Source organism: Anolis carolinensis, unplaced genomic scaffold (assembly GCF_035594765.1).
Source record: "Anolis carolinensis isolate JA03-04 unplaced genomic scaffold, rAnoCar3.1.pri scaffold_10, whole genome shotgun sequence".
NCBI lineage: Eukaryota > Metazoa > Chordata > Lepidosauria > Squamata > Dactyloidae > Anolis > Anolis carolinensis.
This window is the reverse complement of record NW_026943821.1, coordinates 1,991,233-2,012,386: the sequence shown is the minus strand read 5'-3', so window position 1 is coordinate 2,012,386 and position 21,154 is coordinate 1,991,233. Positions and strand designations below refer to the sequence as shown.

General features: G+C 40.5%; 1 protein-coding gene across 1 annotated transcript; it reads left to right on the top strand.

The window, feature by feature from the left end:
- Positions 1-5,998: 5,998 nt before the first annotated feature.
- On the top strand, positions 5,999-14,211 carry LOC103281939 (uncharacterized). The gene is made up of 3 exons (XM_062962108.1): positions 5,999-6,766; positions 10,149-10,296; positions 13,480-14,211. The coding sequence occupies exons 1-3, from the start codon at positions 6,724-6,726 to the stop codon at positions 14,024-14,026; spliced, it is 738 nt and encodes a 245-aa protein (XP_062818178.1). The 5' UTR covers positions 5,999-6,723; the 3' UTR covers positions 14,027-14,211.
- The last annotated feature ends 6,943 nt before the right edge of the window (positions 14,212-21,154 follow it).

The following is a 21,154-nucleotide window of genomic DNA, read 5'->3' as shown; positions in this document are numbered from 1 at the left end:
TTTTAGGACTAAAGGGCGGGGCTAGGGGTGGGGGCGGGGCCTCTTCCCAAGAGCGTGAGACAGGGCTGAGCCTCTATACCTCTCCTGAGAGGCCTTTTAGGACTAAAGGGTGGAGCTAGGGAAGGGGGAGGAGCCTCCTTCCCAGAGCCTGAGACAGGGCTGAGCCTCTATATTTCTCCTGAGAGGCCTTTTAGGACTAAAGGGCGGGGCTAGGGGTGGGGGCGGGGCCTCTTCCCAAGAGCGTGAGACAGGGCTGAGCCTCTATATTTCTCCTGAGAGGCCTTTTAGGACTAAAGGGTGGAGCTAGGGAAGGGGGCGGGGCCTCCGTCCAAGAGCGTGAGACAGGGCTGAGCCTCTATATTTCTCCTGAGAGGCCTTTTAGGACTAAAGGGCGGGGCTAGGGGTGGGGGCGGGGCCTCCTCCCAAGAGCGTGAGACAGGGCTGAGCCTCTATATCTCTCCTGAGAGGACTTTTAGGACTGAAGGGCGGGGCTAGGAGTGGGGGCGGGGCCTCCGTCCAAGAGCGTGAGACAGGGCTGAGCCTCTATACCTCTCCTGAGAGACCTTTTAGGACTAAAGGGCGGGGCTAGGGGTGGGGGCGGGGCCTCTTCCCAAGAGCCTGAGACAGGGCTGAGCCTCTGTATACCTCCCCTGAGGTGCTTGTTAGAACATGAGGGCGAGGTATAGAGGTTCAGCCCTGCCAGGCACTTGGGAAGAGGCCCCGCCCCCTCCTCTAGCCCCGCCCCTGTGTCCTGGCAGGCGCCACAGGACAGGGATAGAAGCTCAGCCCTGCCTCAGAGCTCGTAACTCCGCCCACCCCAGTCCTGGCCGCCCATTTGTGGCCCCACTCCCCTCCCCCTCCCAGGGGAGAGGCTCAGCCCTACCCTCTTGAGCAGGAGCCACGCCCACCCCTCTACGCCACGCCCCCTTTCCAGATGGATTAGGAATCAGATGGTTCTCCCTGTAATAGGCAGTAAGAGAACCTAAAGCTTCTGTTCAACCATTTCAAAGCTCCCTGCTTTAGCGGTGATGGCACGATCGTCAGCATAGATTAAATTCTCTGTCCCTACTTGCAGTGGCTGGTCATTTGTGTCCATGTTTAACATGGATGGAGCAAGCACAGTCCTATGAGGCAGACGTTGCTCTGAAAGACATACAATGTACTGTATATACTCAAGTATAAGCCTAGTTTTTCAGCCCTTTTTTTAAGACTGAAAAAGCCCCCCTCGGCTTATACTCGGGTGAGGGTCCTGCTTAGCTTATATTTGGGTCAGCTTCTACTCGAGAATATATGGTACATTTTTTCTCTATTATTATTGGTATTATTACATTTATTATTTTTCTCTATTATTGTTGCTACTATTGCATTTATTTTACTCTATTTTTTATTATTATTAATACATTTATTATTTCACTCTGATCTTATTATTATTATTATTATTGCATTTATTATTTTACTCTATTTAGTATTACATGTATTATTTTACTCTATTATTATTATTATTACATGTATTATTTTCCTGTATTTATTATTATTATTACATGTATTATTTTACTCTATTATTATTAAAAGGATCCATAAGCACATTTACATTGAAGAAGATGAGAATAATGATTGAATCAGAGTTGGACAGTCTTATCTTAAATTTGAGCTTTATGTAAATATTCAAAAACATTTAACCTACTGATGCCTCAATTAATGTAATTTTATTGGTATCTCTTTTTATTTCTGAAATTTACTACTCTCGGCTTATACTGGAGTCAATGTTTTCCCAGTTTTTTTTGTGGTAAAACTAGGTGCCTCAGCTTATATTTGGGTCGGCTTATACTCGAGTATATACGGTAATTTTATTGGTATCTCGGCTTATACTGGAGTCAATGTTTTCCCAGGTTTTTTGTGATAAAATTAGGTGCCTCGGCTTATATTCAGGTTAGCTTATACTCGAGTATATATGGTAATTTCAGAGGAAAAACGATCAGCAACATTTGTATCAGATGCTTGCATTTGGATAAAAAATATTTTGCATTTCCTAGAATTGTATCTAGTTTAAATGGATCTAGAAGGGTTTGCATTTCAAAACACAGAAAGTCTGAAATACCTTTGTATGCAAACAATGGCCAACAGACCTCACAACCTCTGAGGATGCCTGCCGTAGATGTGGGTGAAACGTCAGGAGAGAATGCTTCTGGAACATGGCCAGACAGCCCGGAAAACTCACTGCAACCCAGTGATTCTGGCCATGAAAGCCTTCGACAATACAATGGCCTGTTCTGTAGGCATACAACCAGATCCCTTATTTCAAAACAAAGAAAACAACACAAACATTTGACCTGCATTGATAACCTTTCAGCAATTATTCGCTTTTTTGCAATTGCTCTTTTGCAATTTTTAACTTAAGTTTATCCCAGTCTTGCTGATAACTTTGTCTCTGCTTCGGCTAATATCTTGCTAACAGAAGTCTAGCCTTCAAATGACAGGAATGATGCCAGGAAAAAAAAAAGAGCATTGGGTGCATCTATACTGAAGAATTAATCCAGTTTGGCATCACTTAGGCTGCCAGGGCTCAATGCTATGGATTTGTCGGAGTTGTGTTTTTGCTAAGGGTGCATCTGCACTGGGGAATGGATGCAGTTCAACATCACTTTGACCGCCATTGTCTAAAGCTTGGAAGTTTTAGTTTTCCTTTTCTTTTAAAAAAAAGAAAGAATAGGGAACAAAGAAATGAAGAGATACGATGAACCTACTGTATATACTTGAGTATAAGCCGACCCGAATATAAGCTGAGGCACCTAATTTTACCACAAAAAAACTGGGAAAACATTGACTCCAGTATAAGCCGAGATACCAATAAAATTACTGTATATACTCGAGTATAAGCCGACCCGAATATAAGCCGAGGCACCTAATTTTACCACAAAAAACTGGGAAAACATTGACTCCAGTATAAGCCGAGATACCAATAAAATTACTGTATATACTCGAGTATAAGCTGACCCGAATATAAGCCGAGGCACCTAATTTTACCACAAAAAAACTGGGAAAACATTGACTCCAGTATAAGCCGAGATACCAATAAAATTACTGTATATACTCGAGTATAAGCCGACCCGAATATAAGCCGAGGCACCTAATTTTACCACAAAAAACTGGGAAAACATTGACTCCAGTATAAGCCGAGATACCAATAAAATTACTGTATATACTCGAGTATAAGCCGACCCGAATATAAGCCGAGGCACCTAATTTTACCACAAAAAAACTGGGAAAACATTGACTCCAGTATAAGCCGAGGGTGGGAAATTTCAGAAATAAAAATACCGTATATACTCGAGTATAAGCCGACCCAAATATAAGCCGAGGCACCTAATTTTACCACAAAAAAACTGGGAAAACATTGACTCCAGTATAAGCCGAGGGTGGTAAATTTCAGAAATAAAAATAGATACCAAAAATTACATTAATTGAGGCATCAGTAGGTTAAATGTTTTTGAATATTTAAATAAAGCTCAAATTTAAGATAAGACTCTCCGACTCTGACCAAATCATTATTCTCATCTTCTTCAATGTCAATGTGCTTATGTATCCTTTTAATAATAATAGAGTAAAATAATACATGTAATAATAATAATAAATACAGGAAAATAATACAAGTAATAATAAATAGAGTAAAATAATAAATGCAATAATAATAATAATAAGATCAGAGTGAAATAATAAATGTATTATTAATAATAATAAATACAGAGTAAAAGAAATGTAATAGTAGCAACAATAATAGAGATATGCTTTCTTCTAGGCTTCACTGCCCTCTGCTGGTGGAATTCTTATTGCATTTTATATTTTGAATTTTCGCATTTTCTTCTCCAATATACATACATATACATATATTGATCTCAAATCTCAGAAGTGCAGACTGAACAAATTCAAAATGTGTGCAGTCTGAACCCACTTGAACTGGCAATGGCTCCATGTGATGGGATCCAAGGAGTTGTAGTTTTGCAAGGTCTTTCGCCTTCTCTCTGCTCAAGAGTACAAACTACAACTCCCACGATTCTATGGCTGTGAGACTCCAGCATAAGCCGAGATACCAATAAAATTACATTAATTGAGGCATCAGTAGTTTAGATGTTTTTGAATCTTTACATCAAAGTATAATGTAAGATATGACTGTTCAACTCTGATGAAATCATCAGTTTCATCTTCTTCAAAGTAAATGTGCTTATGTATCCTTTTAATAATAATAGAGTGAAATAATAAATGTAATAATAATAATAATAATGAATAGAGTAAAATAATAAATGTAATAATAAATAGAGTAAAATAAATGTAAAAGTAACAGCAATAGAGTAAAATAATAAATGCAATCATAATAATAATTAATAGAGTAAAATAATGAATGTAATAATAAATGCAGTAAAATGATAAATGTAATAATAAATAAAGTAAAATCATAAATGTATTAATAGTAATAAAATAGAGTAAAATAAATGTAAAAGTAACAATAATAATAGAGTAAAATAATAAATGTAATAATAATAATAGAGTAAAATGAATTTAATAATAATAATAATTAATAGAGTAAAATAATAAATGTAATAATAAATAGAGTAAAATAAATGTAAAAGTAACAGCAGTAGAGTAAAATAATAAATGCAATAATAATAATAATTAATAGAGTAAAATAATGAATGTAATAATAAATGCAGTAAAATAATAAATGTAATAATAAATAAAGTAAAATCATAAATGTATTAATAGTAATAAAAATAGAGTAAAATAAATGTAAAAGTAACAATAATAATAGAGTAAAATAATAAATGTAATAATAATAATAGAGTAAAATGAATTTAATAATAATAATAATTAATAGAGTAAAATAATAAATGTAATAATAAATAGAGTAAAATGTAAGTGTTTTTATGAATGTCTGATGTAATTTAATAACTTTTTAATTGATTCACAATGTATTGTGCAATTTTATATACAGTATGTGTTTTATTGTAAGCCGCCCTGTGTTCCCTATCAGGTGAGAAGGGTGGGATATAAATACTGTAATAAATAAATAAATAAAATAATAAATGTATTAATAGTAATAAAAATAGAGTAAAATAAATGTAAAAGTAACAACAATAATAGAGTAAAATAATAAATGTAATAATAATAATAATAATTAATAGAGTAAAATAATAAATGTAACAATACCAATAATAATAGAGAAAAATAGTAAATGTAATAATGATAATTAATAGAGTAAAATAATAAATGTAACAATGCCAATAATAATAGAGAAAAATAATAAATATACCATATATCAGGGGTCCTCAAACTTTTAAAGCAGAGGGCCGGTCCACAATCCTTTAGACTGCTGAGGGGCCGAATTATCATTTGAAAAAAATACGAACAAATTCCTATGCACACTGCATATGTCTAATTTGTAGTGCAACAACAACAACAACGAAAGAACAATACAATATTTAAAAATGAAAACAATTTTAACCAACATAAACCTATCAGGATTTCAATGGAAATTGTGGGCCTGCTACTGGCCAATGAGATAGTCAAGTTAATTAGGATTGTTGTTGTTGTTGTGCCTTCAAGTCATTTCAGACTTTGGGTGAGCCTAAGTCTAAAATTAATTAATTATTTATTTACTACATTTATTTACTATATTTATATCCCACCCTTCTTATCCTGAAGGGGACTCAGAGCAGCTATATGTACGTACATAATATTATATTATTAGCATAGCGCAATATTAGCATTATATATTGCTATACTGAACTATACCACTATACTGTAATATTATATGTAATATATAACATATAATTAATATTATTATATGGTATTATTAGTATTATATTGTATAACATTATAATATTTTTTATCAATATTATATGTATATACAATATATTTCAAACCTAGCAGTTTGAAAACATGCAAATGTGAGTAGATCAATAGGTACCGCTCCGGTGGGAAGGTAGCAGCGCTCCATGCAGTCATGCCGGCCACATGACCTTGGAGGTGTCTACGGACAACGCCGGCTCTTCGGCTTAGAAATGGAGATGAGCACCAACCCCCAGAGTCGGTCACGACTGGACTTAACATCAGGGGAAAACCCATACCTTTACCTACAATATATTATATTATTGAAACTGATATAAACATATTATATTATATTATAAAACTGAGGGTGGGGGCCAGGTAAAGGACCTTGGAGGGCCGCATCCGGCCCCCGGGCCTTAGTTTGGGGACCCCTGCCATATATACTTGAGTATAAGCCGACCTGAATATAAACCCTCACCTGAGTATAAACCAAGGAGGGGTTTTTTTCAGTCCTAAAAAAGGGCTGAAAAACTAGGCTTATACTCGAGTGGGATATAAATGCAGTCAATGTAATAAATAGCATTGAGCCAAAGCAGGTCAAAACCGCATCAATTCCACAGCGGAGACGTGTCCTTGGGAGAGATAAGCCAAAGTGGAGGCGTGAAGATGCTGATTCATTTATGGCCTCCTTCCCAACTTGCTCAATGCTTTCCCAAATGAGTGGCCTTCTCTTTTTATGGCTTTTTGGGGCCATGGAAATCGCAGTGTTTGCAAAGGGCGTCCGTCCGCACGTCAAGGATGCAGAGGGGCCGGGGAAAGGCCTTCAAAAGTCCTTAAAACCCACCCGTCCCGTTGATTCCACCCCAGAAGGCTCTCCAGAACATCCAAAGTTGGTTCGCCATGAAGGTCCTCACCATGGCTCTGGCTTTGGCCATTTTCACAGGTGAGTGGAAGGAAGGTTCATCCCATTCCTGTTTTTTTCGGAGTATAAAGAATGCAGTTGCGATCCTTCTGTGGGTATGTCTACTCGAGGTGTGCGCGAAATTTTTTCCTTGGCTTCCTTCGTGCTATCGTTTCGTTTCGACCGTTCGTCTGCATAAAATGAATGACAACATTTTCGTAGGAAACGAGAGGCGACACGGAAATGAAAGCCGCGCCGTCATCGTGCTTGCTTTCCTTTCCTTTTCGTTTCTGCCCCGTAACAAATAAGCAGGTCTTGACAGAGGGCTTACAACTGATATGTACCAATGGGTGCAAATATAATAATATTTATATATAAACAAGTATATATAACACCTATATGAAGAAGGAACCGGGAATCCGAGCATGCCAATGCCTCTCTCTGCATTAGATCTGACCTGTAGCAATGGGGGTTCAGGCAAATATATATATATATATATACAGTAGAGTCTCACTTATCCAACATAAACGGGCCAGCAGAATGTTGGATAAGTTAAAATGTTGGATAATAAGGAGGGATTAAGGAAAAGCCTATTAAACATCAAAATAGGTTATGATTTTACAAATTAAGCACCAAAACATCATGTTATACAACAAATTTGGCAGAAAAAGTAGTAAAAGGGATCTGGTTGTATGCCTACAGAACAGGCCATTGTATTGTCGAAGGCTTTCATGGCCAGAATCACTGGGTTGCAGTGAGTTTTCTGGGCTGTCTGGCCATGTTCCAGAAGCATTCTCTCCTGACGTTTCACCCACATCTACGGCGGGCATCCTCAGAGGTTGTGAGGTCTGTTGGCCATTGTTTGCATACAAAGGTATTTCAGACTTTCTGTGTTTTGAAATGCAAACCCTTCTAGATCCATTTAAACTAGATACAATTCTAGGAAATGCAAAATATTTTTTATCCAAATGCAAGCATCTGATACAAATGTTGCTGATCGTTTTTCCTCTGAAATTACCGTATATACTCGAGTATAAGCTAACCTGAATATAAGCCGAGGCACCTAATTTTATCACAAAAAACCTGGGAAAACATTGACTCCAGTATAAGCCGAGATACCAATAAAATTACCGTATATACTCGAGTATAAGCCGACCCAAATATAAGCTGAGGCACCTAGTTTTACCACAAAAAAACTGGGAAAACATTGACTCCAGTATAAGCCGAGAGTAGTAAATATTATTTTTAGTTATTTTCTGTTATTATAGTATTTTACTGTATAATTTTTTAGTGTTTTTAATTATTTTTAGTGTTTTTTATTATTTTTTATTGGGTTGCTAGGAGACCAAGTTGGAGGAACTTAGCCTTCTAACTAAGTTAGAGGGGGCCGGGCTGTGGCGCAGCTGTTGAGCAGCTGCCTTAAATCACTCTGACCATGAGGTCATGAGTTCGAGGCCAGCCCGTGGCGGGGTGAGCACCCGTCAATTAAAAATAAAAAATAGCCCCTGCTCGTTGCTGACCTAGCAACCCGAAAGATAGTTGCATCTATCAAGTAGGAAATAAGGTACCACTTATACAGTGGGGAGGCAAGATTAACTAATTTACGACCTGGAATGAGGAAGTGCCGTCAGTGTGGATGATGAAGCAGCTGCTCCCCCCTGCGGCCAGAATCGAACATCCCCTCAGAAGAAGGTTAACTTGCCTCTGCGTCTGTCTCTCAGTCTCTGTTTGATGTGTTTATGGGCATTGAATGTTTGCCCTATGTGTGTTATAATGTGATCCGCCCTGAGTCCCCTTCGGGGTGAGAAGGGCGGAATATAAATACTGTAAATAAATAAATAAATAAATAACTGGCAGCAATTAGATAAAAGCAATTATTCCTCTCTCTCTCTAAGTAGGACTTTATTTTTCTTTTCTTTTTGTTGTATCAACCTAGAGCCGCGGATGATGGGTTGTGTTGTCACCATTTCAAGGTTGGAGGGCCTGTAGTTTTGTTGTTTTGTCTGGTGCCATGATTCCATCACTCTTTTATATATATAGATTGGGCTTGTTCCCCATGTCCCCTTGGGGGAGATGGGAGCGGGATATAAAAATAAAGTATTATTATTATTATTTATGAATGCAATGTAGATTGCTTGGGAGTTGAATGCAGTCTCCTCCTCTGTTTTGAAGCAAAGAGTGTTTGGGTTGTGTCTTCCTGCCAGAGGCTAGATGACCTTTGGGGATCCCTTCCAACTCTAGGATTCTGTGAAGCCATTAGATTTCAATGTCAAGAATACAGATGCTTGCATTTCGCCTTCTCTTCCAGGATGCCAGGCTTCCTGCCAGAGACTAGATGACCTTTGGGGATCCCTTCCAACTCTAGGATTCGGTGAAGCCATTAGATTTCAATGTCAAGAATACAGATGCTTGCATTTCGCCTTCTCTTCCAGGATGCCAGGCTTCCTGCCAGAGACTAGATGACCTTTGGGGATCCCTTCCAACTCTAGGATTCTGTGAAGCCATTAGATTTCAATGTCAAGAATACAGATGCTTGCATTTCGCCTTCTCTTCCAGGATGCCAGGCTTCCTGCCAGAGACTAGATGACCTTTGGGGATCCCTTCCAACTCTAGGATTCGGTGAAGCCATTAGATTTCAATGTCAAGAATACAGATGCTTGCATTTCGCCTTCTCTTCCAGGATGCCAGGCTTCCTGCCAGAGACTAGATGACCTTTGGGGATCCCTTCCAACTCTAGGATTCGGTGAAGCCATTAGATTTCAATGTCAAGAATACAGATGCTTGCATTTCGCCTTCTCTTCCAGGATGCCAGGCTTCCTGCCAGAGACTAGATGACCTTTGGGGATCCCTTCCAACTCTAGGATTCGGTGAAGCCATTAGATTTCAATGTCAAGAATACAGATGCTTGCATTTCGCCTTCTCTTCCAGGATGCCAGGCTTCCTGCCAGAGACTAGATGACCTTTGGGGATCCCTTCCAACTCTAGGATTCGGTGAAGCCATTAGATTTCAATGTCAAGAATACAGATGCTTGCATTTCGCCTTCTCTTCCAGGATGCCAGGCTTCCTGCCAGAGACTAGATGACCTTTGGGGATCCCTTCCAACTCTAGGATTCGGTGAAGCCATTAGATTTCAATGTCAAGAATACAGATGCTTGCATTTCGCCTTCTCTTCCAGGATGCCAGGCTTCCTGCCAGAGACTAGATGACCTTTGGGGATCCCTTCCAACTCTAGGATTCTGTGAAGCCATTAGATTTCAATGTCAAGAATACACATGCTTGCATTTCGCCTTCTCTTCCAGGATGCCAGGCTTCCTGCCAGAGACTAGATGACCTTTGGGGATCCCTTCCAACTCTAGGATTCGGTGAAGCCATTAGATTTCAATGTCAAGAATACAGATGCTTGCATTTCGCTTTCTCTTCCAGGATGCCAGGCTTCCGTCCTCCGGAACGAGGCCAACCCCAAACTGGAAAAGTTGAAAGACGACTTGCAGGAATACCTGAGAAACATGACCCAAGCCGTGAATGTCCAGATAGACTACATCCGAAGGCTGGAGCTCACCCAGTCGCTGGTGTAAGTCTTCCGGAGAGTTATAGTGCTGTGCTGAAATATCCTTCAAACTAAGTTTGGGAACCACTGATCTACATTGTAGACTTAATGCAGTTTGGCCCCTCTTGGACTGCCATGGCTCAATGCTATGGGACCCCAGGAGTTGTAGTTTGCCTTGGTTGCCAAAGAGTTTGTCTGAAATACAGTAGAGTCCCACTTATCCAACATAAACGGGCCGGCAGAATGTTGGATAAGTGAAAATGTTGGATAATAAGGAGGGATTAAGGAAAAGCTTATTAAACATCAAATTAGGCTAGGATTTTACAAATTAAGCACCAAAACATCATGTTTTACAACACATCAACAGAAAAAGCAGCTCAATACATGGTAATGTTATGTAGGAATTACTATACAGTCGAGTCTCACTTATCCAACATAAACGGGCCGGCAGAATGTTGGGTAAGTGAAAATGTTGGATAATAAAGAGGGATTAAGGAAAAGCCTATTAAACATCAAATTAGGCTAGGATTTTACAAATTAAGCACCAAAACATCATGTTTTACAACACATCAACAGAAAAAGCAGCTCAATACATGGTAATGTTATGTAGGAATTACTATACAGTAGAGTCTCACTTATCCAACATAAACGGGCCGGCAGAATGTTGGGTAAGTGAAAATGTTGGATAATAAAGAGGGATTAAGGAAAAGCCTATTAAACATCAAATTAGGCTAGGATTTTACAAATTAAGCACCAAAACATCATGTTTTACAACACATCAACAGAAAAAGCAGCTCAATACATGGTAATGTTATGTAGGAATTACTATACAGTAGAGTCTCACTTATCCAACATAAACGGGCCGGCAGAATGTTGGGTAAGTGAAAATGTTGGATAATAAAGAGGGATTAAGGAAAAGCCTATTAAACATCAAATTAGGCTAGGATTTTACAAATTAAGCACCAAAACATCATGTTATACAACACATCAACAGAAAAAGCAGCTCAATACATGGTAATGTTATGTAGGAATTACTATACAGTAGAGTCTCACTTATCCAACATAAACGGGCCGGCAGAATGTTGGATAAGTGAAAATGTTGGATAATAAGGAGGGATTAAGGAAAAGCCTATTAAACATCAAAATAGGTTATGATTTTACAAATTAAGCACCAAAACATCATGTTATACAACAAATTTGGCAGAAAAAGTAGTTCAATATGCAGTAATGCTATGTAGTAATTACTGTATTTACGAATTTAGCACCAAAATATCATGATATATTGAAAACATTGACTACAAAAATGCGTTGGATAATCCAGAACGTTGGATAAGCAGATATTGGATAAGTGAGACTCTACTGTATATAGGGGGGGGGGGGGAGAGAGATTTAATGCAGGGATATCCCGAAAATCTTCAATGGTCTATCTATCAATCAATCGCTTGATCAAGACAGATATTGATATTCTGGGATATATGGCTGTGTTGAAGAGCCCTGAGGGTCCTTCCACACAGCTATATAACCCAGAATATCAATGCAGATAATCCACGTTATCTGCTTTGAACTGGATTATATAGAAATGTGGACTCAGACAACCCAGATCAAGTCTCCTCCCCACCAAAAACACCTTCCCAAGGAGGCCTCAACTGCGCCCCCCAAACGATGGTGCCTGAGGCAACTGCCTAAATTGCCTTATGGTTGAACCGCCCCTGGGCACAGGCCATGTGTTGCACATACTTTGATTCATACAAAGTGCTTATATGGTCTATATCAGGGGTCCTCAAACTTTTTAAGTGGAGGGCCGGTTCATGGTCCCTCAGATTGTTGAGGCGCCAAATTATCATTTGGAAAAAAACCAAAACAAATTTCTATCACACTGCACATGTCTTATTTGTAGTATAAACGCCGCCCCCCCCCCAACAACAATTATTTATTTATTTGCTACATTTATACCCCGCCCTCTCTCACCCCGAAGGGGACTCAGAGCGGCTTACAAGTTGTATGTACATACAATATATTATATTACTAGCTGTGCCCGGCCACGCGTTGCTGTGGCGTTGTCTGGTGGTGTCTGTATTTTATAGGCAGTGTGGAAGAGGCCTGAGTGAGGCCTAACTCTGCCTGTCCCCTGGGCTGAGTGGGTTGCTAGGAGACCAAGTGGGCAGAGCTTAGCCTTCTAACTGGCAACAATTGGATAAAAACAATTATTCCTCTCCCTCTAATTAGGACTTTATTTTTCTTTTCTTTTTGTTGTATGAACGTAGAGGCATGGATGAGGGGTTGTGCTGTCAATTTTCGAGGTTGTGGGTTGTTTAGTTTTGTTGTTTTGTCGGTCGCCAGGATTCCATCACTCTTTTATATATATAGATTAGTATAGTACAATATTAGCATTATATATCAATATATTGCACTATACCACTATACTGTAATATTATTAGTAATATTACAGTACATTTAATATATAATAAATAAATTATATTATTATATTATACAATATTATTATATTGTATTATTATTATTATTAGCCACCCTGAGTCCCCTATTGGGTGAGAAGGGTGGGGTAGAAATACTGTAATAAATAAATAAATAAGTTATTATCAATATTATATGTATACACAATCTATATCTATAAAAGGGTAATGGAATCACGGCACCGGACAAAACAACTAAACTAAACGCCCCACAACCTCGAAAATTGACAGCACAACCTCTCATCCACGCCTCTACGTTCATACAACAAAAAGAAAAGAAAAATTAAGTCCTAGCCACAGCAACGCGTGGCCGGGCACAGCTAGTATATTATATTATTACCGTAGCACAATATTAGTAAATGAAAGAAAAATACAATATTTAAAAATAAAAACAGTTTTAACCAACATACTGTAAATCTTTCAGGATTTCAATGGGAAGTGTGGGCCTGCTTCTGGCCAATGAGATAGTCAAGTTAAGTAGGATTGTTATTGTTGTGTGCCTTCAAGTCATTTCAGACTTTGGGCGAGTCTTAGTGTAAAACTGAGGGCGGGGGCCAGGTCAATGACCTTGGAGGGCCGCATCCGGCCCCCGGGCCTTAGTTTGGAGACCCCTGGTCTATATAAAGGCTATATGATATATTCAGAGGCAAAGCTATATAGGCAATAGTTTACTATTTTTCTGGCTTATGGTCCCTACACCATGATGACTCCTTCTCTGTGTTCCTCTTCCTCACAGAGACCAGCTTCATGGAGTGAAGCAGCGGGTGATCGACCTGAAGAAGGAGCTTCCAGCGGAGGTCTTTCAGGCCTACAAGCAGGTGGTCGGGGTCTCCATGGAGGTGGTCAAGAAGGGCCTGGACTCCCTCCGCGGCTTAAAGGACAAGGTGACCCCCGCCACCAATGAGCTGGCCACGTCCTTTTACGACACCGTGCTCCCTTTCACCAACTCGGTGGCCCGGACGGTGGACGCCTACACCAACGCCATGCGCCGGACGGTGGCCGAAGCCGCCGACCAACTGAAGAGGCCCAAACTGGTCGAGAAGCTGGGACGGCAACTGGGAGAGCTGAGGAACCAGTTGGCGCCTCATGCCGAAGGGCTGCGGGACAAACTGGAGGCCTTGAAGGCTTCCTGGGCGCCGTATGAGAAGTTCAAGGAAGGGATGGAGAAGATCAAGCAGACCTTCCAGCCCTTGGTGGACTCCGTTCTCCAAGCCGTCAGGAAATACATGGAGAAGTTTAAGGAATGGGCACAAGAGCCTTCCGAGGGTCCCCAAGAGCAATGATTTATTGGAAGCAGAGGGAAAGAAGGTCACCTTGGCTGAAAAAAGGGGTGCAAATACAAACCGGGGGGCCAGTCTTTGTACTTTCCTGAACTTTTAGAAATGTAGAACTTTAGAAGCTTCCTCATGAGGAAAAGTGGTTATGTTACACTCTCCTTATTTGATCCAAATAATAACAATAATAAAAAATTAAAATAGAAATTAAATAAATGGGTTTGTGTTTCCCTGAAAATAACACAGTCTCTTACATTAATGTTTGCTCCCAAAGATGTGCTAGGTCTTATTTTCAGGAGATGTCTTATTTTTCCATGAAGAAAAATTCACATTTATTGTTGAAAAGAAAAATGAACATTTATTATATACTGTACACTAGTTGTCATCACAAACCAGCATAACCAGACAAACTGTGAATCCTATCAAGAATTTATTGTAACTACCAATATTTACATGTACAACAATCTATGGTACATACATTTACTGATCTTGCATGCTCTGATGTTCTGTTCGTTGTAATAATAATAATAATAATAATAATAATAATAATAATAATAATAATATAATATGGCATCATAAACTGGACACAGGTGGAACTGGACAATTTGGACAGAAAAACAAGAAAACTCATGACCATTCGTCATTCAATGCACCCTCGCAGTGATGTTGACCGGCTATATCTGCCTAGAAGATCAGGGGGCAGAGGACTCTTACAAGTCAAACAAGCAGTCAAAGAAGAAGAAGAAGCCCTGGCAGAAGATGTAAAGCAAAGTGAAGAACCTGCTTTGATTGAAGTCAAAAATCAGAAACTCTTCAAGGCACAGCAGACAAAAAACCAGTACAAGAAAACCGCACTACAAACTAGAGCTGGCAGCTGGCACAACAAAACATTGCATGGCAATGACAAAAATTGACAAAATTGAAGGAAAAGCTGACAAGGAGAAGACCTGGCTCTGGCTCACGAATGGGACACGGAAGAAGGAGACAGAAGGCCTGATCCTTGCAGCCCAGGAGCAAGACATCAGAACAAAGGCAATTCAGGCCAAGATCGAAAAATCAGCTGACGACCCAAAATGCAGACTCTGCAAGGAAACCGACGAAACCATGGATCATATCCTCAGCTGCTGTAAGAAAATCGCACAGACAGACTACAAACAGAGACACAACCATGTGGCCCAAATGATTCATTGGAACTTATGCCTCAAGTACCACCTCCCAGCAGCAAAGAACTGGTGGGATCACAAACCTGCAAAAGTATTGGAAAATGAGCACGCAAAGATACTGTGGGACTTCCGAATCCAGACTGACAAAGTTCTGGAAAACAACACACCAGACATCACAGTTGTGGAAAAGAAAAAGTTTTGGATCATTGATGTTGCCATCCCAGGTGACAGTCACATTGACGAAAAACAACAGGAAAAACTCAGCCGCTCTCAGGACCTCAAGATTGAACTGCAAAGACTCTGGCAGAAACCAGTGCAGGTGGTCCCGGTGGTGATGGGCACACTGGGTGCCGTGCCAAAAGATCTCAGCCGGCATTTGGAAACAACAGACATTGACAAAATTACGATCTGCCAACTGCAAAAGGCCACCCTGCTGGGATCTGCACACATCATCCGAAAATACATCACACAGTCCTAGACACTTGGGAAGTGTTCGACTTGTGGTTTTGTGATATGAAATCCAGCATGTCTAACTTGTTTGCTGTGTCAAATAATAATAATAATAATAATAATAATAATAATAATAATAATAATAATAATAATAATAATACATCACACAGTCCTAGACACTTGGGAAGTGTTCGACTTGTGGTTTTGTGATACAAAATCCAGCATGTCTATCTTGTTTGCTGTGTCATAATAATAATAATAATAATAATAATAATAATAATAATAATACATCACACAACCCTAGACACTTGGGAAGTGTTAGACTTGGGATTTTGTGATACGAAATCCAGCATATCTATCTTGTTTGCTGTGTCATACAACGTCGTTGTGTCAGTAATAATAATAATAATCCGAAAATACATCACACAGTCCTAGACACTTGGGAAGTGTTTGACTTGTGACTTTGTGATACGAAATCCAGCATGTCTATCTTGTTTGCTGTGTCATAATAAAATAATAATAATAATAATAATAATAATAATCCGAAAATACATCACACAGTCCTAGACACTTGGCAAGTGTTCAACTTGTGATTTTGTGATACGAAATCCAGCATGTCTATCTTGTTTGCTGTGTCATAATAAAATAATAAAAATAATAAATTAAAATAGAAATTAAATAAATGGGTTTGTGAAAGTTTTGGCCTGCTTTTCCTCCTTTGCATCCATACAGCCCTGGAAAACACACAACAACCCAATCCCTACCTGTTTAGAGAGGAAAATTTGACCTGTTTTTCACCTTTTACTCTCTAAATAATGAGTCGCCCACGCCAAACCTGTGCAGTTTTCGAAGATCAGAACCCATTGATGCATATACTTATTAGGTCTTATTTTTAGAGGACGTCTTATTTTCGGGGAAATGGTATGAATATGATTTATTCTATGACTCCAAATGCCCCCGTTTGTTTACATTGCAAAGAATCCCTACCTGTTTGGAGAGGAAATGTGACCTGTTTTTCGCCTATTTCCCCCTAAATAATGAAGCTCGGAACCTATTGACGCATCTATGATTTATTCTCTGACCCCAAATGCCCCCATTTCCTTACATTGCTATGGGTCCCGCTTGCCCTTTCTCCCACAGTATGAACAGAAACATTTGCACGTCCATGCAATAACATTGATTATCTTCAAATCTCACTTTTCTGCTGGCTTTGCCATTCGTCCCTGAACTCCAGATCATTTCTGAACACACTGGGAACGAAAACACACACGCAGACCCTTGACGGGCCCCAATGATCACACAATCCCTATCTGTGGAAGGACTTTAATGGGGGAAATATGGGGCCGAACGTCCCCTTCTGCCTCCCCCGCAGGGTCATTGTCCCACACCGGGAGCACACAGCCGTCCCACGAGAATGAACTCTAGTTTGTTACGTAAAGCAAGCAATTTGAGAAAATAGATCGTAAACCTTTGGCGGGAGAGGCCAACGTTGCCTATGGATCACTGTATTTTTTGGGAGTTATCTTGGGGTCACTTGGGGTCTCCAATACCCCAACGGATGACAACCAAGGGTGCATTCCAGGATCCCATTGCACTGAGCCAAATCTCAAGATTCATCCATTCAATAGTGCAGATCAGGGGTCCCCAAATTTTTTAAACTGGGGGCCAGTTCACAATCCTTCGGACCGTTGGAGGGCCAGACTATAGTTGGCCACCAAGCAATGATGATGATAATAATAATAATAATAATAATAATAATAATAATAATAATAATAATAATAAGCTGACAAGGAGAAGACCTGGCTCTGGCTCACGAATGGGACCCTGAAGAAGGAGACAGAAGGCCTGATCCTTGCAGCCCAGGAGCAAGACATCAGGACAAAGGCAATTAAGGCCAAGATCGAAAAATCAGCTGATGACCCAAAATGCAGACTGTGCAAGGAAGCTGACGAAACCATTGATCATATCCTCAGCTGCTGTAAGAAAATTGCACAGACAGACTACAAACAGAGGCACAACTATGTGGCCCAAATGATCCATTGGAACTTATGCCTCAAGTACCACCTCCCAGCAGCAAAGAACTGGTGGGATCACAAACCTGCAAAGGTCTTGGAAAATGAGCACACAAAAATATTGTGGGACTTCCGGATCCAGACTGACAAAGTTCTGGAACACAACACACCAGACATCACAGTTGTGGAAAAGAACAAGGTTTGGATCATTGATGTCGCCATCCCAGGTGACAGTCGCATTGATGAAAAACAACAGGAAAAACTCAGCCGCTATCAGGACCTCAAGATTGAACTTCAAAGACTGTGGCAGAAACCAGTGCAGGTGGTCCCGGTGGTGATGGGCACACTGGGTGCCGTGCCAAAAGATCTCAGCCGGCATTTGGAAACAATAGACATTGACAAAATCACGATCTGCCAACTGCAAAAGGCCACCCTACTGGGATCTGCACGCATCATCCGAAAGTACATCACACAGTCCTAGACACTTGGGAAGTGTTCGACTTGTGATTTTGTGATACGAAATCCAGCATATCTATCTTGTTTGCTGTGTCATACAACGTCGTTGTGTCAATAATAATAATAATAATAATAATAATAAATAAAATAAAAATAGGGTTGGAAGAGACCCTTTGGGCCATTGAGTCCAATCCCCTTCTGTCTTTGGGCACCAAAAGCACAAGCAAAGCACCCCTGACAGATGGCCTCCCAGCCTCAATGATAATAATAATAATAATAATAATAATAATAATAATAATAATAATAATAATAATAATAGTTGGAAGAGAAGAAGAGAACCCTTGAGTCATTTAGCCCAACCCCCTTCTGCCTTTGTGCCCTGGGGGCCGGATAAATGGCTTCGATGTGCCGCATGTGGCCCCCGGGCCTTAGTTTGGGGACCCCTGGTGTAGATACACGCTTTAACAGAGAACTCAAGACCTTGTAAATCTACAAATCCCGAGCTTCTATTGCATTGAGCTATGACCATTAAAGTACTGTCAAACTACATCCATTCAATGGTGTAGACTAGACACACTCTTTAGCAGAGAAGGCACAAGACCTTGTAAAACTGCAACTCCCGGGATCCCATTACATTGAGCCATGGCCATTAAAGTGGTCTCAAGATGCATCCATTTAAGTGTAGATACACCCTTTAACAGAGAAGGCTCAAGACCTTGTAAAACTACAACTCCCGGGATTCAATTGCATTGTGCCATAGCCATTAAAGTGGTCTCAAGATGCATCCATTCAACGGTGTAGATACACCCTTAGCAGAGAAGGCTCAAGACCTTGTAAAACTACAACTCCTGGGATCCCATTACATTGAGCCACAGCCATTAAAGTGGTCTCAAGATGCATCCATTCAACGGTGTAGATACACCCTTAGCAGAGAAGGCTCAAGACCTTGTAAAACTACAACTCCTGGGATCCCATTACATTGAGCCACAGCCATTAAAGTGGTCTCAAGATGCATCCATTCAACGGTGTAGATACACCCTTTAACAGAGAAGGCTCAAGACCCTGTAAAACTACAACTCCCGGGATCCCATTGCATTGAGACATGGCCATTAAAGTGGTCTCAAGATGCATCCATTCAATGGTGTAGATACACCCTTGCGTGCAGATCCCAGTAGGGTGGCCTTTTGCAGTTGGCAGATCGTGATTTTGTCAATGTCTATTGTCTCCAAATGCCGGCTGAGATCTTTTGGCACAGCACCCAGTGTGCCCATCACCACCGGGACCACCTGCACTGGTTTCTGCCAGAGTCTTTGCAGTTCAATCTTGAGGTCCTGATAGCGGCTGAGTTTTTCCTGTTGTTTTTCGTCAATCCGACTGTCACCTGGGATGGCAACATCAATGATCCAAACCTTGTCCTTTTCCACAACTGTGATGTCTGGTGTGTTGTGTTCCAGAACTTTGTCAGTCTGGATTCGGAAGTCCCACAGTATCTTTGCGTGCTCATTTTCCAAGACTTTTGCAGGTTTGTGATCCCACCAGTTCTTTGCTGCTGGCAGGTGGTACTTGAGGCATAAGTTCCAATGGATCATTTGGGCCACATAGTTGTTGTGCCTCTGTTTGCAGTCTGTCTGTGTGATTTTCTTACAGCAGCTGAGGATATGATCCATGGTTTCGTCGGTTTCCTTGCACAGTCTGCACTTTGGGTCATCAGCTGATTTTTCGATCTTGGCCTTAATTGCCTTTGTCCTGATGTCTTGCTCCTGGGCTGCAAGGATCAGGCCTTCTGTCTCCTTCTTCAGGGTCCCATTCGTGAGCCAGAGCCAGGTCTTCTCCTTATCAGCTTTTCCTTCAATTTTGTCAAGGAACTTTCCATGCAATGTTTTGTTGTGCCAGCTGTCAGCTCTAGTTTGTAGTGCGGTTTTCTTGTACTGGTTTTTTGTCTGCTGTGCTTTGAGGAGTTTCTGATTTTTGACTTCAATCAAAGCAGGTTCTTCACTTTGCTTTACATATTCTGCCAGGGCATCATCATCATCATTATTATTATTATTATTATTATTATTATTATTATTATTATTATTATTATTATTATTCTTGGGCCCTCCAGGTGTTTTGGACTACAGCTCCCACAATGTGCAACGTGCCCCAGTTTCCCAACCCTTTCTACCTGCCGAAAGGTAGCGAACCCCATCATCCAGGCCAAGCTTCTCGCTAGAAACATGGTTATTGACACAACTTTTGGGTGTTATTTTGCAAAACGGAGTTCAATGTCTCCTCTTTTTGTGGGGACAACGACGCTGGGACAATGAACCCCAAACCGGTGGGAGGAAGAGGACATTCCCACTTCTGCCGTGTTAATGATTGACATTAATGATTGACATTGGGATGACTATTTAATTCCCAGTTGTAGAAGTCCCATCATTCAGAGGCACCTTCGGTTTCATCCCCAGCGTGACTTCTTCTGGATCAACATGAAGATCTGGGTCATCGCTTTGGCCTTGGCCGTCTTCGCAGGTGAGTGGACAACCCATGAGTTGGGAAACTCCATAAGTGAGTCCAAGTTGGCCCATGCCTGGTCTACACTGTGGAAGTAATGCACATTGACGCCTCGTTGGTCCCTTCCAGGGTCCCAGGCCTTCGTCATCCGCTCGGCCCCGGAAGGTCCCAGCAAGTTGGCCCAGTTCTTCGATGAAATCGAGCATTTTCTGGAGAAAATCGACAACACCACAGACCACCAATGGGAGCAGCTAAAAAAATCCGAGACCGGCAAGATCATCGCGTAAGCAAACCTCCTTTCCTACAGTCATTTTTGACACGTTGCACTACGTATCCCCCAATTCACCCCCTGAAAAATATACAGTAGAGTCTCACTTATCCAAGACTCACTTATCCAAGGTTCTGGATTATCCAAAGCATTTTTGTAGTCAATGTTTTAAATATATCGTGATATTTTGGTGCTAACAGTAATTACAACATAACATGACTGCGTACTGAACTACTTTTTCTGTCAAATTTGTTGTCTAACATGATGTTTTGGTGCTTAATTTGTAAAATCATAA

Bases quoted from the DNA above. Each gene is read 5' to 3' on its own strand.
- LOC103281939 (XM_062962108.1), top strand. From the start codon at position 6,724: ATGAAGGTCCTCACCATGGCTCTGGCTTTGGCCATTTTCACAG. The intron at 6,767-10,148 runs GTGAGTGGAAGG...TTTCTCTTCCAG, and splicing joins GGCTTTGGCCATTTTCACAG to GATGCCAGGCTTCCGTCCTC. The intron at 10,297-13,479 runs GTAAGTCTTCCG...TCTTCCTCACAG, and splicing joins GAGCTCACCCAGTCGCTGGT to AGACCAGCTTCATGGAGTGA.